Source organism: Aythya ferina (genome assembly GCF_964211825.1).
Source record: "Aythya ferina genome assembly, chromosome: 6".
NCBI lineage: Eukaryota > Metazoa > Chordata > Aves > Anseriformes > Anatidae > Aythya > Aythya ferina.
Window position 1 is genome coordinate 20,922,254 of NC_140303.1, and position 25,813 is coordinate 20,948,066.

Consider the following 25,813-nt stretch of genomic DNA (forward strand, 5'->3'; position numbering starts at 1 on the left):
AGTGGTTAGGCTGGACCAGTTCCTTTTGTAGATCAGACAACAGTCATTATTTGGTAGTCTTTAATTTGTACTTAGATTTGGATTTTCTCCTTTTACTAAGGAATACAAATAACAGATTTAGGTTTGTTAGGAAGTTTATACAAATAAAACAAGAATGAATATCTCAGAAAAAGGAGAGACACTCTATATCCTAACACAGTAAACCCAAAGAATCATACTCTGCTGTTTTCAAGTCCTGTTACCAAAATAAAATGTCACTTTTTCCTCATGTATATAACTATCTTTTGTTCACATTTGGAAAATCCTCTGAAATGTTTGAGGTGACCAGTGGTGCCTTGACTTGTCCTGAGCTTTATGTTGGAAAGCAACTTCAGAGAAATCACTTTTCAGCTGGTCTCCAAAACAAAGCAAAAGACACGCTAAGGAAGCCATAACATTCATTATGCTTTTAATCGGAAGGGTGAAAGCAGCCTGTAACAGTCTATAAAACATCAGAGGTATGGTTCATTAATACATGAAACCTTATCTAGAGCAATATAGAAATATGCTTCTAGTTAAAGTATAGCAACTGGATACTTTGGGTTTAGGCTCAAACTCCTTAGACTTCCCTATTTGAGATTTTCTTAAGAGATGATTTTGTTTACAGCATTTTTTGCTGGTCAGGCTGGTACTGTTTGGGTCCTGGTCTAGTCACAAGTAGGCGTCCTTTTTTCAGCACTTGTGTTTATCTGGTCCATGGTGAGATAGCTTGAAGACACAACAATAAAAAAAAAACACAAATCACTAGCTCTACAGGGGGAAAATAGTAATAATAGTTTTGTGCTAGTTTAATTCAGTGGAACAGTTTATGGTGAGACCAAATGAATGCCAATGCTGATACCCAAGAAAGTGGAAGCGCACTTATGTGTGGCTGGGAGACTGCAGTGTGGCCACTCTGATTTAGGGTGGCTTTATGTGCTGTGGAGAACTGAATTCTTAACCACTTGCTCACTAATCCAGCAAATTCAGTGATTCTTATTTCCCTTTATGATCCTGGATCCTGGCTTATTGATCCCGTGTACTTGTGTGCTGGTCCTGGAATGCATCTGGTATCTCAGTGAGACAGCCCAGCATCCTAAAGCCAGTTAGTTTTTTTGTTTGTTTTAATCAAAGGCAAAGGAAGTGGAGGAGCATGTAACTAGGAGTAGGGGCCACTTCTTGCAACAGGAGCTAAGTTATGAGGTTGCCTCAGGTAGTCTTGCTGAAACATGTCCTTAGACAAAAACAGGAGAGTGTGTAGCTTAGGTCCCATCTGTATGATTATGCCTTCTAGTGATACCTGAAGTTCTGAAACTTTGATATATATTGTCATTTGTCAGTGAGCAGCACGCATTTAGAAGCTGCTCCTACATCAGTGATACAAAATATATACAATCAGGCAAAGCTACACCAAACTGTTACAGCTCTAAGGAAAGCAAAGGCATGCTCACAGTCACTATCATATTAAACTTACTCTAGGGAAAAAATGTATCATCTTTTCCATGAAACTATGAAAGTCTCAAAAATATGAAAACTCCATACAATTTTGAGGAAGGCTTCACTGGAAGAAAAGCATCTAAAAATAGCAGATATTGAACATGGAACACCTCCCTTATTGTCACACCATTTAGAAACAACAACAACAAAAACCAACCTGGAAGTCAAGCTCTTCCCATTGATATAGATTTCCTTTATGGTTGATCTCTTCTGCTCAAACTGTAAAACAACCTTAAATGGAGCACATACCCCCTACCTGAGGAATGCTTACAGCATTATGTGTTCTTTATTTGCCGAAGAAAGAAGCTAGTGCTACTTTAGGAAAAAACAAAGCGCAGTTCTGCTCTTGTTGTATAGATTTTTTGCAATGGCAAAGAGGGAATTCTGAAACACTACTCCCAAGGCCATGCCTTCATTATGTCATTACCTGAGATTCCTTCAATTTGAGTGGGAGTCTTGTATCTGCAATGAGCTTTGAAGAACGGAAGGATTTTTTTCCCCTTTATTCTATTTGCTTCTCTACACTGGAGAAGTGAAACTATCTTGAACATGGAAATCTGGGAATTGTTAGATCAATGATCCTTTTCACACTTACTTGTACCATTATAGGTCTAAAAGGAGGCTCCTACAGCGTCTGTAGTCTCATTTCTAGCAATGCCTGTTATGGCACAACTAACAAAGAGTGGGGTAAACAATTATTTGAATGAGTAGTTCTGAGTGCTGGTATTTGTATTATTTTTCTTTTTACACTGTAGGAAGATTTGAGTGGGACCAGCCCATTCCTACAATTTTCCCTCCAGAGATACAAGCCACTATGATGGCAGCTAGTATACCCTGCATGAGTGGGGTGGGGGCTTGCATCTATTTGTATCGCTTTGGGCAATAGCCTTCTATTTTTACTAGTTGCGCTACATTTCTAGCCTCACCATTCCAAAAACTTCCAACTGTGTGGCTAATAGCCATTTGTATATGGAACATTTTAATAGAAAGAACTCATGGTTTGATTGAAATCTTTCTGATCCTTGGAGGAAGAACAAGCAGAGTAAAATTACTGCAAATATCGATGGCATGGGGAAAAATGCTCCATGACTTTTAGTTGATTTTTTTTTTTTTTTTTTTTAGAAAACAAATGTCTGCAATAGATATTTGCTTATCAGATTTTAATATTTTACCATGCTGTCTTTTTGTCAAGTTCAAATTATCTTAGCAAGCAACATCTCACAAAGCAGTAGCATTAGAAAATAATGTTATTTTCAATTTCAAAGCTGAGATTCCAAGTTTCTAGGTGATAGGCTTACAAATATAACATGTATTTCTAGTTCTAACAGTTTGAAACTGATGAAATCAGGTCAGAACTGACACTGTGAGAAAAAGTAAAATGGCAAAATACACAACATCAGATTTGCAAGCCTTCTGGTGTCTGACAGTCATACAGTATGATAAAGGAGAAGCATAAAGAGCAACAAAGTCTCAGTGAGAGACAAAAAGGAATTGAAAAAATGACCTATATAAGCAGACGTAAATCCTTCGTATAGACATTATGGGCTGCTTACCCTCCTGCCAACATTGCAGAGAGAGACAATAGGTCAGTTTTGAATTGCCTGAACTGCCACATAGCAGCTTTGTGTGTTTGCTCAGAGGAGGCACGGACATTTACTGCCCAAGATACTGCCTCAGTTATATAGACCTTTATTCCCACTACTGTGGTAGTTAAACTGTCCTTCAAAACCTATAACTTCAGAAGAACTTCCTCAGTTCTGAAACTATAGGTATTTTGTTGTATTTCAAGTTATTAGCTGTTGAACTAGAAGTTTCATGGTATATGAAGTTTGTAACATTTATTTTTCAAAATACATTAGAGGGAACAGTTTGACCAAGGTTGTCAAACAAACAGTTTTTCACATCTTCATTTAACTCTTAGGATAAAGCTGGAGTTGCTCAATGTTATTCTGTATTTCTGCTCTTCACATGCATTATGTTTATGTATGTTTATTTGCAGTACATCTGTTCCTTCTGTCAATAGGAATGAATTTGGCTGGACAGTAATTTTGTGGGAGCTAAGAGAAGCAGAGTTATGAATAACTCCTGGAATCTGTGATCCCTTGATGACTACTAAGAGAAAGTTATGGAAGAGAGGCAAGTTGTCTACCTGTATAATGACATAGGAATACAAAATTAACCAGGGAAATTTAGTTCTCTGAATTCCCAAACAGAACCTAAAGGAAGACAGGTTAAAAACACAGATGGACTCAGGAAGAGCTAGGTTGCAAAATGCATATGTACTGGTGCCTTATGGAGCATGGCAAATGGTGTAGCCATTGCAGGCAGCTGGGTACAGTAAGCCCTGCAAACTTTGAGCAGAGTTTATTTCTGGCTTTAGGAAAGGACAAAGCAATTGCATAAAACTTTAAAGGACTCACCCAACATCTCTGTCACTACCTGAGACACGCACAGGGGAATAGAATTGAATGCCTTTTGCTTTGGCTAGTCCCTCATAAGGCCTTGTGTATGTGGGGCTGGCAGAAAGGCAATGTTGTTTTGCAAGGCAACATTGTCTCAGAGTGAAACCTATTTAGTTGGCCACCAGAGTTATGATGTAGCTTTTGACTTGTGATAAAGGGGAGCACTGTTATATTATCAGGCATTACAATTAGAATAAAGTTTCGTCACCAGAACTATGAAGTTTTTGAGAAGTATTCCTTTCCCATTCTTAGTGAGTTATGACATCCTCCATTCTTGCAGAGGAAACCTAGAACTATGTTTGGAACTTTAGTGCTTGGTCTCCCTGTTTGAATGTTAGTTCAAGCAGACTCACCCAGAAAGCATACAGAACTAAACTGACACATGCTACCCAAGCAGAAGTGTCAGAGGAACCACTACTGTTCTTTAGCTGTTACGTAAGAGATTACCTCTATCTGTCTGCCAAGGGAAAGGACAGTCCAGACACTTCTTTGATCACTTCAGGCAGTCATCATCAGGGCTAGTTTAATTTGGCGATGAATGTTTTTTCAGATAATTGGCTTAACTAACTGTAATGGATTATGGAGTATCATGCAGTCTTTCCTGGCAGCAGCACTGCAGAAGCGGTAATCTGCTGCAGGATAGCAAGATTCAAAGTTTCCATATACCAAAGTAGCTGCTTATTCATTGTCTTGGTGCCAAGAGTTATAAGATAGTTCCCAAACAGTTCAGAATATTCCCAGACCATAAAGAAACCATGCTCAGGCTAAGACAGCACTTTTACCACAAAAAAAGACCTGGACTCACTATCTCACTAACTTTCAACAGTATCAACAACAACAACAAAAAAATCCAATAGGTTATGAAAAGATGAGTTTACCCCAAGAGGTTTCACAGCATGTCTAAGAAAAATGATTTTGTGCGTCTTTCTCAGTAGCTTCTTTTGTATCTATCTTCCACCATCAATGGAATACTAGTGTTCACCATCTCTATGATTTCATTACATTGTTCAGCCTTTTTAGGATATCCATATACCCTGTGGGTTACAACAGACAAACCTTCCCCACAACAGGTGCTAAAAAGCAGAAGCAGACCTACAAGACTCTTCTGCCTTTCTATTCTCCCCCCCATAGGGATAACAATTTATAAAGAGGGAAGCAACATTCAAACAATATAAAGGGGCAAACAGCCATCAAGTGTTTTTTTCCTTGTTAGTCCTACAGTTTCATAAGTCTTAAACTTCTTCCATCTACCTCATGAATGACTTATATGAGCTTCTGTAACACGAAAGGTAAGGCGATGTTATTATAACATCTTCAGTAGACTTACTGAGAGACACAAGTTCAGAAAACTGAATTAAAACACAGTTCTTACACTCAACTTTCCCTTTTGGCTTAACATCAACACCTGAACATGCTCAATGAAAAACAAAATGAAAAAACTCAAACAGCATCACTCTTCCCCTTCTACATTCAGGGATTACTACTAAACTCAGGAGAGACCTTTCATTATCATCATTAATGATTATACTAGTTTCTGATACTGCTGTAGGTGAACTACATCATACAGACAAGATATCTTGGTAAGTAGCTTGTACTCAGGAAGTATGCTGGACAGACCAAAGAACCAGCCTTGTTACCTGTTCATGTACCATTCAACTAAAGAGTGCGCAGGCCTACATGGATTGTAAGACCCAAGCAAAACAGCCTGAGGAAGATAAAGTTAGGAGAAATAAGACAATTACAATGTAAGTATCGCATATCTTGCTATTCAGATATCTGTTAACCCTTGAGGCAAAACAGAAGGGTAAAAGAAAATTCAAACAATTGAAGTGTTACTGTATCTGAGAATCTACATTGTTTATTTCAGCAATAAGTGCTCCCAAACCTAAAGTACATTTTAAAATCTACAACACAAAAATAGAAAATATTCAAAATGCACAGAAACACAAATCACCTTTAATGTGATTAAAACGTCACATGAGTTTGTTTTTTTTTTTTTTCAGTTAAGTGGCAATTAAAGATGTGCTTCACAACACTGTATAGAAATTTGCAAGTTTCCTGTACAGGTAGGATCCTCATGCTTGTGCAAGTCGTTCCAGAACTCTTCGATAATCTGAAACAAGTTGTTGGAAACTCTCTTCTAACTGTTCATGTTGCATGTTTAGGTCTATTTGGTTCAACTGATTTGTCAGCTCCTCTGGTCTTAGGCACCTTCTCATCTTGGCAAGTTCTCTCTGCTTTTTCTGAACAAAGTAACAAACAGTAGTTTGAACATAACCAGCAATTAAAAATACAGTATTTCATTGTAACTATTCCATTTCATTATTTAGTTAAGATGTCCCTAATAATAAAGAACATGCCTACTGATTAGGTCTAATGTTCCATTACTAGAATTTATGGCATGAAAAACTAGATTGTAGAAAACATGACCACAATATTCAGTTCTGTGTTGTCATTAATCAAGCAATTAAAAAAATATATGCATTATGTATGCCTGGTATCCATGCTCACGGAATCATCAAGTTTGTTAAAAGAAAATTCCCTCAAACAATTTTGGTTTTCCCATCAGTTTCAAGATCAAAGCCCCTCTATACTCTATTTAACTTCACACTTCTCTCTCAAAGGAAAATTTGTTCGATTTTGATGACTGATGCTGAGGGTCAGGAAGTGGGAGCTGAGACCATGGTAAATTATAAGTGGGTAAGATCTGAGAAACTTTGGTATTCTCCCACAGATCCCATAGATAGATAAACTTCAGTTCAGAAAAGGAGAAGGTTCTGTACGGGAGTCCTGATGAGGCCTCCAAGTACATCTTTGGCCAACATTCAAGAAACATTTCCTTGTAGAAAGGATGACAAAAGCAACATAATTGCTTGAGTTTTAGATTTATATTTGCTCTATCCAGTCAACATCTAGTTATATTTGAAAGCAATTATGGCTAACAATGAGTAAGATACTCAAAATGTGAGAGTCACCCAAGTAAAATTAGACATGAGAACCCTTCTGAGCAACAAGTTTGTCAGTAGAAAAACTAAAACCTCTCTATTCTAGAACTAACTGCAAGTCTGCTTAATTAACAGAAATATCTAGGTATATTATAATCTAATTTAAATTTGAGACATCTAGAAGTTTCATATCCCAGTAGTTGGTACATGGAGTATAGCAAGAACAATTCTGCTAATAATGTATAAGAAAAAGCAGAACTTCTACTTGCTATTTATTGAATGCTCTGCATTGGCTTTGTAGGACAAATAGAGAACTCTAACCCCAGGTAAGCACATTTTGTTTTTGAATAAAGATACTCTTCACTAAATAGATTTTACACTGTCACATACAGCAATGGCTTTACAGAGCAGAAGAAAAAGTCCCCTGTTCTACAGAAACTAGCTCCCTACTACTTGACTAATCAAAGCTTAAAAAACATTTGTCGAAGCATAAAATATTTAGGCTGTAGCCTTTTCTGTGTAGAATATTTGATAACACCAAATTTCACAAGCTGTTCACTCTCTCGATTACCAGGAAGAAGCTGTAAAATACAAGTACCACTACTACTAAATTAAGGTAGTGGAAACTTATTCTACATTTGGACAGCACCATCCAAATGAAGTTATCAAGGGCTTTATATAAAAAAGTAGCATTAAGAATGCTGTAATATTGCCAATTATTTACAAAAAGCTACTTTCCTCCTCCAAATTACCACATATTGACAGTTTAGTTGCAGTTCTGGAAAGGCTTTTTAATTTTTTTTTTTTTTAAAACAAGAACATGATTAAACAGTGCTTCCAAAAAAGTTTAAAGTCAGTGTACTAACCTAAGAGTCAGCCAACACCCCTTCCTTGATTACATTCTTTTGAAAAGAACTACTGGTGAAAAATTAAATGGAATACTCTTAAATTAAAAAAGAATATTCTAAAATTTTAGAGGACCAATACTACGTATCTTGCAATACAAAAATCTGTATAACTTTTTGTTCTTCATGTATTTATTACATGCAAAGATTCAAGTTGAAATGATTGTTAGAAGCAATAGAACTGAAGATGCCTATGGAATTTTGGATTTTCCCCACAGGACTTCAGTGCTGAATGAATGAATTGGAACCAGTCCTGTTAGATGGAAAATCATGGCCTTCTTTGTAGTGGACACTGAGTGAAATTTAGCAAATGAGACAAGACACTCATGAAAGAATAGAAAGTGTTTTGATTAAGATCCTGTCACTCAGCATGACATGGCGTTATCTCCAGATCAGCGAAGTGTTTAATGCAGTGCTGGGTTCTCATTTCTGCTAACAGCCTCCCTAAGTCCAACATGAGTACAATCAGAGTTCTGCTATTTTGATATAACAGGGCAAGTGCTGCTTTAGGAAGGCTTGCAAGCTAATCAAGATAATTCTGATACTTCGCCAAACTTTTCCAACCAGGTTTTGGTTTGCTCAGTGAGTATGTAACTGCAGAGAAGCTAACAAGCTAGTCACAGCAATAAACCTAGGTTCATCTGTGGTCTTTTATCTCTTAATACAGATACTGATGTGATTAGCAATGACAATATATACATATATGTGTCTCAGATGGTTAGTTAATGCAACACAGGCCACCTATATTGAAGGTCCTTAGAAGCATATTTAGTAGGAGCTATGAAAGTTACTTCACACTAAGCTCAATAGTTGCTTGAACTTAACTTCTGAGATTACTTTATATTTATCTGCATGGAGTCTTATGTTGACATGGACATTTTACTTATAACTAGGTGCTTTGTTAGACCTTGTTAACAAGTAAAACAAGCATCTAAACTATATCTCATCTTCTGTGTAAATGTGCTATGACATTTACCTCCAACTTCGTGGTTTAAGATGTTCTTAACCTTTTCAAGAAATTCACTTTTTTTTTCACCTTTAAGTCTATCTGAACGTAATGTCACCTTTAGAGCTAGATACCATAAGCTCAACAACAACTTAATGCTGGAATTGAGCAAGAAACAGGAGACAAACAAGACCTTCAGCAGAGTCATGAACAAATGTTCTCTGCATCTGTGTACATGTCAGTTGATCACTGCATAACTAATAGTAGTTGATTGGCAACATAATTAGCATCAGCCACATTTATGGAAATTAAAGTAAAATCAAGTATAATTAGCCTTGAAATTATGATACTTAAGTCATATGCACCTTATAGGGGCCAATCAGTCTTCTTTTAACGTCCAACCGATAGCTTCTGGACTGTTCTGCATCACCCATATCTGTTGCACGCAACCGTAGAATTTCATAAACTCGTCTTGTGTGTTGCTAATGAACAGAAAGAATAGAGATGTCCAAATAAAAAGGTCAGTTAACAGAACTCTAATATGACAGTATTTATCCACTTTGAGTAACTCCTCAGCTTATTGGACACCAGTCAGAGGCACTGATGAAGCCTATCAGCCTGATCCTCCTCACCAGTGGGTTAGATGAATAAATATTAGTTATTTCCCTGTTTCTTCCACGCAGCCAGTGTCTGATCTGTACCAGCCACCGAGATGCTTCACTGACCTGCAGCAAATGAGCAGCAAAAAGTACAGAGGCCATAGTCCAAAATGGCTTCAAAGAACTGAGAACTAGATTGCCATTAAGCAATTTATTACTACACAGTACCTCCTGTACTGATCTTAATAATCTTGACATACCTACTACTCTTCACAAAGCTACCTGGAAGTTCTAAACATGAGAAAGAAACAATATTTAAGTTTCCTGTTTACTAGGAAGAGAATGGAAGACTAATTGTTTCTAATAGAAAATAGAAGTGATTCTGGAACACTGATCAGCTAAGGTCACATTTGGGAAGGAAACAAGATTCGTGTTGCTACTATATTACTACTAACTGCTGCAATATTAAAACTGAATTCAAGATCAAGCATTCCTTTGCTGAGCAACAGAATAAGACAGTTTTCTACATGTGTAGAGATACCATTAAAAAAATAAAAAATTATTTATTCTCTAAGGTTTAAGATCTCATACACAGAAGGCTGCAGATGTACTTCCCTTACCCAAGACATACGATTTTTCTGAATGTGAATACAGCTTGTCCCCGTTGCATGCTGTAACACTCATTCAATGTTTTCACAAAACTATACTCAAATATTTGAGTATAGTAACTCTGCCTCTTCACTAGTATACTCAGCAATCACTCACTGTGAAGATTACCAGTGAATTTAATTGTTAAATTTAACTGTTTAGTTCTCTAAATGTTTAGAGCTGCCTTAGGAGTTGCTTGCTACTTTAGTGTTCCGCATTCCCAAAACAATGGCTCTTTGTATAGATATACTTGCAAAAAAATGGAAGCTGATACCTGAAAAATTGTCAGCTTTCTAATTCTATTACATCAACAACGTCAGTAGGAAAAAAAAAAAAAGGCATTTCAAACCATGAGCTATGTACCTCTCTTTGAGATAGATCCTAGAAATCTGTTAAAATATGCTGGAATATGCAAATTCAAATTCTCCACATCTATGTTTAAATTGCCCTTCTACTATACAAATTCCAAGTCTCCACATCTATGTTTAAATTGCCCTTCTACTAGCTTCATAAGAATAAGTCCAACTACAACAGTTCTTATTTAATACCTTATTTATTTTCAACTTCTGTTGAGCTTCCATCACCATTTCTTGACTGAAGCCTTGCATTAAGTTTCCTGGTGAAAAGCAAAGCAAGTCTTGACAGAGTTTTACAAGAACAAAGTCCCTTAGCTTTATGTAGTTTTCAGATGGATCTTCAGCTAGAAAGAATGCACATAAGAGCACATCATTAATATAGACATTATTTGTTGCTACACCTCCGGTATGTAATTACAAGGACTGTGAAAGACAAAACCAGATACAGTATTCATCACTATATAAACAACCGTGCTTAATTGTAAGAACTGCTATCAAAGTTATAGGTGTATGACATTTATTCTGCAAAAGAAATTGGAGAAGCTGTACTGAAATTAATTTATTCCATTCCTTTTCACCCAAATTAGTTAAAAGTTGAGATCATTTCTATACAGAAATAGAAATTATATAGATAATTTCTAGCAATATATATTTCACTTGTCAGCTAGGATGACATGTTATAACCAGGACAAAATATTCATTGCAAAAGTGAAACTCTGAAATATTTTAAAGCATTATTTCCTCCAGGAAATTTAAATTTTAACCTTTCTGAAAAGAGGAAAAGGCTTTACTTAATTTTACTAAGTATTCTGGCCACATATCACAGTTGTGGAGCCAGACTTTCTCATAAAAATGACAATAAATAATTTTGTAAAATATTCCATAATTTGAGTGCCAAAGAGAGTATTTCTTTATGGAAAAAAGCAGGACAAAGCCTACAATTAAAAGTTATTTTAGAACAAATTTATACTGTTTGCTACAACTCTGCATTTAAGGCACTGAGCCATGAAACATGTCAAATGATTTATTCAGTGTTAAGAATTTGTTTATCCTCAGTTATAAAAGCTACGTACAGCTTTATAGTATTAGCAGGAAAAGAGATAATAAAAATACCACTCTATGAACAAGACTTTGTGTTGCACAGAGGAAGTTGTGCTACCCTAGGTTCCTATTAACTGGATTCAAATTACCAGGTGGATTACTTTGTGTTAGGATTATCCTGCAGTGATACATGAAGAAAGCAAATATTCTGTTGCGTTTTAATTATTTTTTTGGGGAGGTGGAGGACTATTTTTTAAACTAAGACCTAAAATGAGTTCTTAGATGCACCTACAGTTGAATAGCCGATTCGAGTTTGAACTGTGTTTCTTCCTACACTGGTCTTGAAACCACAAGACAGATATCATATTTGTAGCCAATTTTCATGCTATATTTTTTCAGGTGTATATACCCATTATATTTATCTTCCATAAAAATTTTATTTTTATGTATGATGCACACACCTCTGACATGATGGATGCATTCAGCTACCAATACATGCTTCTGAAGCACAAGTCCTGTACAAATTTTTAGTCTGTTAAACTTTTACCTGCACAAATATTAATATGCTATTTTAGATTTTTGTCAGTTTTGAGTTTTGGCTAATAGGAGTAAATTGAACAAGAAATTTGACAAAGCTTGATCTCCTGGCAAATTCAGCTGCGTATCTCACAATAAAATGGCTAATTAGCTGGTAATCCGTGCATGCTAGGGATTGAATTTTCCTGGTGTGCTGTTCTCTAAGTAAAGGATTTAGGGAGCTACATTATATACAGTTCTTCTATAAAACAGGGTACCATTAATCCTGAACTGAGCTAAAGCTAAATCTTCAAAAGGCCATTTAATTCTGACAAGTGAACATGAAAGTTGGTTTGTGGGCTAGCAATCTGTGAATGCTACAAGTTGTGTTATTGAACAGGTGAACTTAGTTAAAAATTTAACACAGACCTGTTATATCAAGTACTGTAGGAGAAGACATATAGTATCTATGAACTGTTTCAAGAAGCTGAGCACCATGGCCTTCTCCTTGGAATGGTGGCAAGATCAGCATCTGGCTATAGACAAAGGAATGCATTGATATTTCAGTTCAAATGCATGCATTTGCAAACATTATATTATAAAGACTTAAAAACTAAGTGGTATTTCATTTTTCATTGAAGTACATGTAGCAATCTTAATTTTAAACCATAATTCTTATGGAGTCTTAGAATTGCTAAATATTCAAGAACTTGTTTGAGATTCCCTCTGCTTCAAGAAGGGAACAATGAAATAAATCAGTGCATAGCCAGCTAATAATGGGGATTTTTTTAAACAAATCAACACCATTATAAACAAGTATTGGGAACTTCAGCAGTTCCCTCTTCTGAAATAAAAGGCAAGGCACGAGTTACGCCGCCAATTACCTTACACGTGGCCGGGTTTTGTCTGGGTACACATAGTAATTATAGACTGTCATGTAGCCTACGGTCGCAAAGAGCGTAGCTCCATCCTTATTATACTTCTCAAATCTGCAGATAAAACAGAAAGCCAAGCAGGTCAATTACAGTCGCGCTCCCATGCAGTGTCCATTTTCTTTTCCATTCTCCAACTGAATTTTCAGTGTCAGCAAGCTACTCTGTGAGGGCCCAATGGGTACACCTGCTATGTTCTGAATGTACAATTCACTTAATTGGTGTGCAGCAACTTGGATAAATCAGACCTCTTTGCAGCACTTCAGTGCACTTGCCTATTATAAAGATGAATAGGTGGCAAGTAAAAGAAAACACAGGCAAAGCTCATTTTACTGTTTAAGCCTACATTCAGGGCTCTAACGGACAACAGCATTTAATTCAGCTCTATTCTCAAGGTTTCCCAAAGCATAATGGAGCAAAACTCAAGCCTGATAAACAATGGTTTTTCTTTCCTGGGAAAAATATCATTATACTGCTCCAATAATTGGCCAGCCACAATTAAAATGCAGGCTTTGTGGAGGTAATAAGGTCCACTGTTGCTTTAGAACTGTACTTACACTAGAAAGTAGTTCCATCTTTCATCATCTACATCAATAAAGCTAGCAGTTTCAATAAACCACATCAAGAACGTCTGAAGCCTTTCATGATATTCTCGAAAGCCTGGACATGTCATGTCAGCCTAGGGAAAAAGCCAGGAGAAGTCAGGTGAAGCCTATCACAGATGTAAGAGGAAAGAAAATCTGCAAAACCTAATTAAGTTCTCCAGTACAAAAAGAACATGATCGTAATTAATAAACTGGTCAAATGATAGCATTTATATACTACAGTTGAAACATTACACAAAGTTCCTCACTTCAAAATAAACTAAGCTGTCAGCCTGAGATGTTTCACTTATTTTTCATACCTTATATATCTGATAAGTTATGTCTTCACCAGCTTCCTCGTTATGAACAGAATACGTGTGTAGCAGCATTCCAAAGGGCTTGAAGTTGACCTCCTTTTCCAGCAGAGAGACAAAGTCATCTGTGTTTGTACAAAAACCAGGAGGAATGATTTCTCTAATTTTACTTTCAACATCATCTGCCTGGGGAATACAAAAGGGGTCAGGATCAGAGGAAGATTAAAAAAAGACCAAGTTATCACTGTGCTAATAGAGATGAATATAAAAAGAGGTGCTATGGCCTATCAGCAATTTCAAAGAAAAAAAAGGCAAGGAAGCGTTCCTGTTGTTCAACAGTGACCTCCCAGCGGACAAAGGACTGAAGAGATACAGGAAGGTCACAGTCCAGCCCCCATCAGTATCCAAAAACTAGTAGTTACATCATAAGTTTCTGAACATTTTTATGGACAGTTTAGGGACTGTTACATTTATCCAAGAAAAATCTAAGAGCATTGATAGCTATTCTAATAAAAGCATTGTGTGAAGGAATACCACAAATGGCAAGACAAGGAAGGAGGCTATAAATTCAGTCACATGGAAAGAACACTTCTCTTGTTTTTCCTACTTTGTTGGATGCAACACATTTATTTCTGAAAGAGCAGTAAAATCAGAAGCCAAGACTTTTCATCCCACAAGTCTCTAAGTCCACGGCACATAGCCTTATGGAGCTGGGGCTCCCAAACAAGCAGCTTAAGAGGTATTAGGTGGTGCTGAACTGAGTGGAGAAAAAAGGAACAAAGACTAAAACCAGTAGCCCCCAAACAAGAAAGTGACAGCTAGCATACACTTGCATTCTTATGTCTCGCTGCTTGAAATGCCTGTCTATAGTCAGCTGCAAACTACATTACAAACTCAGAAGACAAACATCCTGCATCCTAGTCAAAGAACACTTTGAAAACAAAGTTGATAAAATAATAAAATATCATTTAGGGATCCTGACAGCATATCCAACCTGTAAAATCTAACACCGGGGAGGAAAGAAATATTCTAACACCAAAACTAAATTCACAGATTAAAATTACGCTTTTCAGTTAACCAAACTGAAAGTTAGAGACTATCAGCTGAGCAGACTTCATAATCCTTTTCAGATCCCAAAAAGACCACTTGATTGAATACATTTACTACTTCTTTTTAACCATGAATATTTGATGAAGTTTCACAATAACGTATTACTGCTTCTCACCAGGCAATAAAACTTAATGAATTGGTCTCAACTTAACAAAACCGTACTCCTCAATACAACCCCTAAAAGCCTGACATTACATTCAACAAAATGAGCTTACATTCAATTCAAACTTTGCTCTGGACAATGAATCCAGGTTTTTACTTAATGGAGTTTGCCGTGAGTTCAGCTGTAATGTTTGTATTGTATCTATTTCCACAAGGACTTACACAAGAACACTTTGTGTTAACTTACTAAGCAGCTCTTTCACACCGTTTACATGCATGATGGGTATTAGTTCAAAACCAAGACCCTTGCTACTTAGCATTCAAAACAGGGAAATTAAGATGCTTAGAACAAAATACACTACAAAAGGCTAATACAACATGCTACTAATTCCTGTCCTTTCAACCATCCTCCCTTAAGTAGAAGCAATGCACCTGCAAATGAATAGCACTTTATCATTCAGTTACATTTTTAGTGTAGAGAAAGATGGATGTGGTTCAGCACAAACAAGTTTTATTCTTAATGGTTTGGTACTACCAACATTTATATTTATATTTGTAGAGAGCTCTATTAAGCAATTAAGATATAGCGCTACAGTACTCGGTGTAACAACCCAGTTAAAACATCTACAGTCTTTACATCTATTTCATTCTCAAAACAAAAGACCTTTTCTGTTCATCCTAAAGTAATACTGGTTTAACATATTTTCTTTACATTTGCTAATGTAAATGCATAACACAGAATTAACCGTGTTTTGCAGAATCATGGAATTATAGGCATTAACAAGAATGAGTATTTGTATGAGCACAATATTTCAGAAACACTCATTTCTTGTCAAACTGTGTAAGTGCATTATTTACACAGATCTTAAGTATACACTGGTGATAAACTTGTAGGAATCCTCAACTAAGAATCTCTACTGGCTTTCATTTTGCACATCTGCAAAAAACATGTAAAAACCCTCTAGAATTAAAACAGGAATTCCAAGCGTTAGATCAATAACAGACCATGTGGACGATACATAAAAAGGGACAAACATGCAGTAAGAAGTTTGATATGTCACATTTAAAAAAAACTGCTCCCCTTACTTTCATAAGATTCATCTATCATTGACAGAAGACAAACCTTCACCTGCTGAAAGCACATAAGATAACGCATCTTAAATCTACATGACCACAATATATTTTTACCTATTGCCTCCCTAAGGTTCTCTCCACTTGAAACAAAGCCTGACTATCTAAGAAATGAAAGAAACTATATCATCTGTTACTTTTAGGGTTAATATCATCTCCATTTCTTACAGAAGGAAATCCCAGAATCCTCAGTTTGAGTGGTGACATACATGTAAGTTTAAGTGTTCCAATTTTCAGTTAGTGAGTCCTGAGTTATTGGAGTCTGGAAATACCAATAGCATACAAAAAATTTGATTTATTAATACCTGTAGCTGTTTAGAGACGTACCCATTACATAATAGGCACTTTAAAAAAAACTTCTCAGAAGTTTTATCAAGTAGTTACTGAGGTTTGTTTACTGCCTTTCCCTTGTGTATTTATTTGACATTGGTGAGAGGCTTCTTTTATCGAAGCAAGGCACTTTTATCTTACCAATTTGCAAGGATTTACACAGAACAATTTCTGTAAGGAAAAACAATCCTGTTGGCTACTGTAGCAATGTTAAGCACAGACAAATCATTTCAGAGTGCAAAAACCCTTGCTGACTTACAAGACTTGTTGAGCTTACGGTTCATGCAAGTGCTACCTATAATGTATTGCCTTCATATGCAAACCCTGTGAGATGATGGGGAATACAGTATGGACTTTGTAACTAGACTTGATTTGTAGTAGGACTACTTAAGTGGGCAATGTAGTTAAGCGTACATTATATTCAACTCTGAATACTTCTTAAAAAAGAAATTACAATTGTACTAATAGACAATTATAACGTTTGTGTATCACTTTGATGTTATTTCAAAGTGTCTTCACTTAAAATAATTACAGAAATGTATTTGAAAGCCAAATTTTTCTATCAGTTATAAATATTAATTCTAGCAGGGAGCAATAGAGTGATCTGTTGTATTAACTAAAAGTATGTCTAATATTAAAATTGCACTCATTAACTTGTGTTAAAGCAAATATATTAGACTAGCTGCAAAGCTAGATAATATATTGATAGTAAGACTGTTTTACAAGTTAGTGAAATACTTTCCTTCACTCCATCATGAAATCCAAAAGAAAAGGAGGTTCCTTCAACAGCTACAAATCTGAAAGCTACTAGCAATTCAGAAGTCAATGCTATTCATATTTACCCTAGAAGAAAGCAGCCTCTGTTCAAGTATTTAAAAGAATCAACTCCACCCAAGGAATAAATTTTGTTCATTATCATTAAATGAAGCGCTAACCAAGAACATACTTCTATTCAAAATATGATTATACTTTGCTGAGCCTTCCTCACTAACATGGGATATATAGGTCCATCTTCAGGGAAACAATATTAAGATGCATAAATATACTTGAAGTTCTGGCTACTGGCATTTCAGGATCTTTTACCTAATGTTTAAAGATGTTGGAGAAACAGCAAACTGTATTCAGGCAAATATTTCAGTCAGTCCCTAGCAGGCAGAGATAGCAGCAGCTGCTGAAGCAATAACAGTAACAAACTTCCTATCAGAGAATAAAGTCACCTGCTGTTGAAAGGGCTTGTGTGTGGATAACATGTAAATAACTTGACACCGCATTAAAGCTCACTTTTAACCAGTTTGTTCAAGGCACAGACTGCTGTCCTTTCCAGAAGGCTATTTGCAGCAGAAAGATTAGCAATCATGCATAGTATATGGTTCATATCTTAATATTAGTATCCCAAATGAGCTAAGCAACTAGTTTACTTAAATACACGGTAATATGCATGTAAATTAACAACCTCCTTATTTTCAAATATGAACATGTTTTCAGAGATTAATGTAGTGTTACTAATGCTAAATAAATGGCAGAACGAGACTGTTGACCACCACGTCTTTTTTCCTTACTAAGGTTTAGATATAGCCATATGAGCAGCTTATTAGGACACAATGTGTTAATACCAAAGGAAGCACAGCGAAAATGCTTCAGTCAAAGTCTGTAAGCATTCTAGGAAAAGAGTATATGGAAGTCTAGCTCAAACAGATAGTCTTTTTGTCCCCACCTCAGTCCCTTAAACAACTGGAAGAATAATTCAGTAGAGGCAATGCTGGGCTTGAAAAAAGCCAGGATTCTGAGTGATCAGAAAAGCTGCAGTGTTAGCCTAAGGCATGAGATACATGTACCTTTTTTACTTTGCTTGTACTTCTAGAAAAGTAAAGCAGCTTTGTTACTTGTACAGAAAACAGCGTGTGAGTAAAAGAGGTATTGTGGTTGGGATTCCCACTGTGACACGATTGTGAAATTATATTAGTGAAAGGCTGGACAGAGAGGTGGTCTGTTTGATTTTAATATGGCTATTACTTAGCCAACAGGCTTTCCTTTTTTTATTTATTTCTAAAAACTTATGAAGATTGAAGGATATGACCTTTCACTTCTAAGATATATTGCCCTAGCCTCAGAAATATTTCAAAATACAAAAGTATATTTCCAGGGACTTAGCCTGCTGAACTTCGTATATTTAACACAAGTGCAGAGCAAGGAAGGACATATCTATAGAACTTGCATTCCACTATCTTTTTCTTTAGAAAAACAGGCTTTCCCTTGAAAGCATTGAAATAAGTTCTGATGAATTTGAAAATTTAAAATACATTTTATAAAATAATTTAAATACAGCTTCAAATCAGAAAGATGCTTACTCTTAGAAAAGAGAACAGTTTTTCTCAGGCAGAGTAATTTGAAGTCAGTGCAAATGTATAACCACACCACAGAATATTATGAAGATTCACCTATAACCTCATCAGTAGCTCTTCTCAAAAGAGAATTTTTTCTTCCCTATAACTAAGCAAAACTCAGATGATATGAAGTTTTCTTGATGCATTAAAATCCACTCTGAAAAAAATCAGTTCTTCTTACTGGATTCTCTTGAATATGAAGAAAACCACTAGTCCTCCTGGAGGCGTCTAACATAAAAATTGACTTGCCTTTTTTTTTGTGGAATTAGCCTTGGCATTAGTACCTCATGTTTGACTAATGTTTGGCACATTTTTGATGGCAGTACTGAAGTCAAAGGAAGAGCAATAAGAAAACGTACAGCAAACATTAGGTTTTTTTTTTTTTTAGGTTAGTATAATAGGAAGCTTTGTTTTTAATGTAACTCATGTTTGGGTGGGTAATTACTAAACCTTGAATTTTGTCCATATCCCATTAAACCTTCCCAATAAATACAGGTTTGTCTCTGTCTTTACCTCCACACAGTCAAACTTCTCATTAACTTTAGATGTATATTCGATGCGGAAGAGTGTTGATAGGTTACCAGCAATATAGTACAAGAGGATCTTCAGTCCCTTGTAGCCAAAGGCAACTTCACTGAGGAAGGAAAAAAACACATTCAGGAGATCTAAATTAATTTCATAGCAGAATAATCACAATACAGCACTTTCACTTATCACTTTAAATTCACATCCTCTTTCCCAGCAAGGTATTCTAAAGACTCCTTATAGGAAAATGGGAATCAAACTGCATGTGTCTCTCTCTAGAGAGAGAATGCCTTACACTACTTTTATTAGTTATTTTGCTCCTCTAGTGCGGAAATAGAACATGTCCTTGGACTCAGTAAGACAGTGCCTATACATTTACTGTGATAGCTCACAAAAGAATACCTGAGATAACTAATATTGTATCTGTGTTTCTAAATGTTAACGTCATTAGCATTTATTTATTAATACCAACTAATATCATTTACTAAAACTTAAGCTTGCAGTGTAGCAGTCTAACATTTTGGAACACTACTGCAAGTTACTGTATAAAACACAAATAGATAATGAATCATAACAATAAGTGTTTCCGGTGGAAAGTTGCTATATACTGATCTGACTTAATTAGAATCAAGTAAATACAAAAAGGTATGAACTAGAGATGCTTTTTTTTAATACACTTTAAAACAATGTGAGCTGTCTGAATATAAATACTACATTGTTTTAAATCTAGAGAATTATTTTCAGGCAAAAAAAAAAAAAGGAATGCAGAAAATTGTTATGTTCACAGAGAAACATTAGCATCTTTCCTTGGTTATTTTAACCGAGCTTTTTCCTTTATGATAGTACATTTCTAATTTAAAGTTTGAATTGCCAGAACAATAATTTGTATGTTAGCTATACTGACAGGTCGGAGAGTTCTCCCATTACTAAAAGCACAATTATTTACAGTGATCGCTGCAGTAGATGTGCAATAGTGCAACTAATTTTACTACAATTACTATAGGTAGCACGTAGTACTTAGAACGCTCTTTAAAGGAACTGAAAGTTAAAACAAATTGTTTCAAGTAGACAACAGATATGTGCATATATTTTCCTTTAACTTTTTTTTTTAAAAGCTTTAACTTTTTTTTTTTTAAAGCTACAGCCAGACTGTTCACTATTGCTCTTCTGATATTAAATGACATTCTAGCACTAGGGACATAGTGGCTAGCTTCCCTACTTAAGTTAGAATACTTGAAAAAAAATTAAATGCCATTTTAAAACAGTTTCTGTATCTCCTGAATATTTAACTGCTTAGACGTATACATATTATGGAAAACAAACACCTGAGTTCAACAGTTATCAATGATCTATTACAGCCAAGAATGTGAGTTTAAGTTAATACTTGGGTCTTTTTCACTAAAAATTGCAACATTGTAGTAAAAAATAAATTGGTATACTGTTGACAGATACCTTTTTGGCACTCATTACTGTGAAAGTTTTAACGAAGAATTATTAATTCTTGCAAATTCTACAGATTACCTGAATGCAATAGCCACTGAAACAAGAAATTCTGTCTGCACAGTCAGGCATTTTGTCCCCTGCTAGTATCTTAAAAGTAGCACATAAAATGACTACAAGGCCCTAACTCCACATGCTAAACACAAAGGCCATTATTTAACTATACAGTCATAAAACTGAAGTACTGTGTGTCATTTTAAATAGTTTGGTATAGTAGTATTTCCTGTTCTCTAGCAATTAGGAACCAACCTCCCCCTTACAGACCTACTAATTTTACTCTGAATACTTCAACTTACTCATCTCCAAATACTTGATGGCTATACTCTGGATTAAATGTTGTGTTGTCATCTTCCAAATCCTCAGGAAAGCGAACTGAGAAGAAAAAATGTGCATGACCAAGTCATCAGTTTGTTCATACAGAGATGCCGTGCTAGATGTTTATGTATTCTTTCACTATAAACAGCTTTATTTATGAGCCTGTTAGGCTGACATACACATGAAAAAAATACATCTTGTGAAAATTAGATGCACATTATTTCCTCAAATCAGTAAGCACAATAAAATGGAGAAATTAATGCAGATATATGCATATTCATACATATATACATACAGTTTCATACACATATATATCCTGACTGTTACTGCCTTTTACCCCCTCTTGAACACTGAGTACACTGCCCAGATGGATATTCCTACACTAAACAAGACCAATCATGTAATCAAAGCTGCCTTCTCATTTTGCTGTTCTTCTCTCATATGTAGTTCAGAACATTGTAAGGAGGTCTTCAGAGAGTGGTGAATGGAAGAAAATGTTCACGTGCATTAACGTTGATGTTAAAATATTTAAGAATCAACACGGATACATTCAAAACAATTGCACTAATACAATAGTGGTATTTGCATCAAAATTACAAAAATAACTAGTGATCATCTCCCCATGACTTTTTTCCAGAGAGCTAAACAGTTGAGGTAAAGTAGCAAAACAAACAAAATAAAAAGCAAAAATAGAGCAATTCTGAAATATCACCATGGATCAAATGAAGACCTAAAAGATGACAGTGTGCTTTTATATGCACATGGGAAACGCATGATTTTTTTTCCTCTTCCCAAACGGTATTAGCTTGTAAAGTCTCATCTTTTCTCTTAATATAGTTTGCATATGGGACATCTACACTCACCAACACAAAAAAGGCAACTGAATATATTAGGAGAGATAAGGCTATGAGTAACAATTAAAAAGCCTCTAGCAGGCTGAAAACTCATAAGTAGCTCCTCAGATTTCTAGACCAAATTCACTCAGATAGTTCTTGTTATTTCTCATCCTTTCCTTGGGTTTTAGAAAGACAGAAGAGGAAATGTAAAACATTATATACAGTCCCAAAATGATTATTTCAAATACTGTTTAAGTGCAAGAGAAACGTTTTAAAATTATAGTGGCCTAAAGAATTAAGTACGTGGGTTAGAATGACATTGTGGCTCACAAGGCTAAACTTATTATGCATTAAAAATAATATTAAACTTTATGGAACAGACTGTTAGTGGTAGCTCTAACGAGTGCTTAACAGGTTCAATATTTTTATTTTCTTAATAAGTGATGCTATTTATTCTGTTCAATGAAACAAAATGACCTATTCTCTTTTTAAGAAATTACTGCTACAAGTAAGACAGTTTCAGATATAAGTGAGTCTATCAAGATTTCAGTAATTCTGCTTGTATTATGGATGTCCTAGTATAGTAAGTTAGCTATATAAAGCTACGAGCAGTCCACTTCATTAAAAATGGCTTGTGTAATCTAGATGAGGGGGCAACAAAAAACACAACACCACAGCACTTTTTAGCTTTCTTTCCTTTGTTTACAATTTCCTCCAAAAAAATAGGAAAGGGAAAGATGTAAAATAAAAATACTTAATTAGAAATTTGTAACTCTTAACAAGATGAGCTCTGCTGCTAAGGTCACCATTAAAACAACAGACACTGAGGACTACATCATAGCATATGGATTGGAGAAGAAGAAACTGAAAGAACATACTGAATACTTAAAGAAAAATAAGGTAGGAAAACTCCAACGCACTCTAGTAATACGTTAAGAAATTGCAGATAACATTATGATGCAGGGACAGGCCTGAGTTTCTATAGCTGTACTTAACTGCACTAGACTCAGCAAAATTAGGCTAGTATTAGACCGTGTTCCTATTCTTGTGTTTGTATATTTACATTAACAGGTACATATATAAAAACTGTGTGGATTTCATTATAAGAAAGTTTCTTAATTCAAATGCACAGGACTTAAAAACGGACATTACCTAGTTTTAGCTGAATCGCTTCATTTGTGTTACATTTGTATTCAGCCAGCTTCTTCTCCATAGCAGTAAGTCCTGAAGAAAAAGATTTTAAAAATGGTTTAGACGTGCACAATCTGCATCACTATTATTCAACAAATATGTTTAGAGAAAGGTTCTCAAGCACGGAAAGAACCACAATACAAAAACACCAAAGATACTGAACAAGTAGAAAAATCCCCAAACAGTACGCACTCCAAATGTAAAAGGAATGTCAAGGTTTCTAAAACACTTTTCTGGAACTACAAACAAGAACTAGAAAACAGACCAGAAGTATCTTTCTCTTTAGTTTCTGAGAATGAAGGGGACAATATAACATAAATATGTTGAATATGAAGTATTTAAAAGTCACCACTAATAGAACACATTACAAAGCAACAGGTAAAAAGCTTAAGAATTCAGTCTGACAAATGTTTCTTTTCAAGAACACATGCATGCACACATCAGTACTTCAAGACACCTAGTTCACCCCAATTCTAATTTCTTATTACAGCTCTGGAGAGCAGGTGTGCGCTGAAGCCTCATACCAGAGTAAAGCTCTATTGGACATGCATTGCTAAGCTCATCATTGCAGCTCTGTAAGAGATAGCGCCTCTTGTCATCTATCTATGTGAGTTGTAGTCAAATGTAATGCCCTGCCAGAGGACTTAAAGTGTACTTTTATGGGAGAACACCTTATTTCCTGTAAACATTGCCGCTTCCTTTAAGAGGCAAAACAAATCTGTTCTCATAATAATCACACCTTTCAAAAAAATTCATGTCACCTCCTATAAGCATGCTTTGGTTTACAGAGATTTAACTAATCAAAAACTACACAAAACACAGTGAGTAAGTGCAGAGTATGCTTGACTGTTACAAGTTTCACATCCCCATCAACCTCTACCCCAAGCAGTAGAACCATATTGGAACACACAAATGTCAAATACGTAAACAAGAAACACTGCAGAGACTGTTGGCTCAACCACTGAAACAGAAGCAAGAAACATTCACCATTCACACCCTACCTGCCAGTTTTCTTATTGGGACTTAAGGAAACATTCTTCTGCAAATGGATAAAGAGGAGCCAAGTTCTGTGCCTGAGATCTTAAAAGAGTATTTTCCCCCCTAAACATCAGAGCTCTCAGCCGGCTAAAGAGTCTTTGCTAACACAGGATTTTGATGCAAATCCATTTACTGAAAGCTTCAAATGGCACTAACAAAGATTCCTGCATTTCATCCAGTAAAAGATCACTTAAAAAGTGATTATGGAAAGAACATTTTTGGTAAGCTCTTTTCCCCCCAAAAAAACAGAATTTGAACAAACAAGTACTATCATGTAGTGATGTGCAGACGTGCCTCTAGATGTTACATTACAGACCTGTCTTGTTATCTGTATAAAACCAGAAAAATGAATTTCCTTCTTACAGGCTGAGGACTCAACAAGGATTTCAAAATAAGGAAGTCACATGCAAGGAATATTTTTTCACCCAACAACGTAATTAGAGACAGGTGGTCTCAAAATAAAAGAACAGACCTAAAGCTGAAAAGCACACATCGGCTGCTTTGGAAAAGTAAAGTTTGTAATATTAAGACTTCATTTCAGAACACAACACCCCTCTCGTACATGTTAGTTTTTTATTGTTCCTACTTTTTAAAGGCTCTGTTGTTTTTTGCCTTAAGACTAGCAAACCTGTTTTCTTTTCTGCACTAAGAAGTGTTTTCCAAATGACAGGCAGACACTGTATTTGAAGAGCAGTAAACACACTGAAAAACAAAGCTGGTGACAGACTGCCAGCCAGGAAGAACAAAGTTACAATACGCTCCTTTCAGCTTCTCAGTTTTTTTCAGAAGTGTTTGCATACACGGGTGTAGAACATACCACCCCCAAGCCCCACGCGTTATGTCACGCGGCCAGTTGTTTACCCAGCAGCTATAGGTGCTACAGGGGAAGATGACACCCCAAAACCTCCAGCACACCCACGACGCACCTCTCTCAGCTACCCTTCTGTACCTCAGCACACCTTCTGGCTCCTATTCTCTACCTCACTTCTGCGCCTTTTCATTATCCCCCAAACAGCTGCTCTTGGGCTGGGGCAGCTACACCCAGCAACGCCCCAGCCGCCCCCTGTCCCAGCGGGGCCGAGGACGGCGAGGCGAGGCGAGGCGAGGGCAGCCGCAGCCCCCGGCAGCGCGCAGAGCGCCGCGTCCCCTGCTGCCGCCAGCGCCATCACGGCGCTCCCTTGCAGCCCCGAGCTCTCCGCGGGCGGCTTACAGCGCAACGGCGGCTCCGCGACGAGCCGCCCGCCCACCCTCCCTAACGGCCGGCCCGTACCGGCCATCCCTAACGGCCAGCCGCTGCCCCCCCCGCTGCCCCCCGCCGCGCCTCACCCGCCATTTCGGAGCGGGACAGGACGAACCAGCCCGCGCGCCCACCCGCCGGAAGTGAGAACACGCGCCCCCGCTCCTTCTTCCGCTTCCGGCCGCAAGCACAGCTGGTGCAGGCAGAGGCGCGGGGCTCGCGCGCATGCCCGCTGGCCACACCCCGCGGGCCACGCCCCCCCCGCGGCGGCAGCCTTTGGGAAGGGCGTGCGCGCCGCGTCTCATTTGCATAGCCCCGCCCCCTGCCGGCCCGGCGCGGGCTGCACGGGCC

General features: G+C 36.8%; 1 protein-coding gene across 2 annotated transcripts; it reads right to left on the reverse strand.

Moving 5' to 3' along the window:
• Positions 1-5,809: 5,809 nt before the first annotated feature.
• Positions 5,810-25,716, reverse strand: HAT1 (histone acetyltransferase 1). Of its 2 annotated transcripts, none has more exons than XM_084524483.1 (11): positions 25,552-25,716; positions 23,149-23,220; positions 21,142-21,217; positions 19,334-19,454; positions 13,770-13,949; positions 13,423-13,544; positions 12,818-12,922; positions 12,363-12,469; positions 10,569-10,720; positions 9,139-9,255; positions 5,810-6,220 (listed from the first exon to the last, which is right to left on the reverse strand). In XM_084524483.1, exons 1-11 carry the CDS (start codon positions 25,556-25,558, stop codon positions 6,053-6,055), a joined length of 1,227 nt encoding a protein of 408 aa, XP_084380609.1. In that variant the 5' UTR covers positions 25,559-25,716; the 3' UTR covers positions 5,810-6,052. The 2 variants fall into 2 exon arrangements, with proteins under 2 accessions (XP_084380609.1, XP_084380610.1); XM_084524484.1 differs by lacking the exon at positions 25,552-25,716 and adding an exon at positions 24,189-24,264.
• Positions 25,717-25,813: the final 97 nt, after the last annotated feature.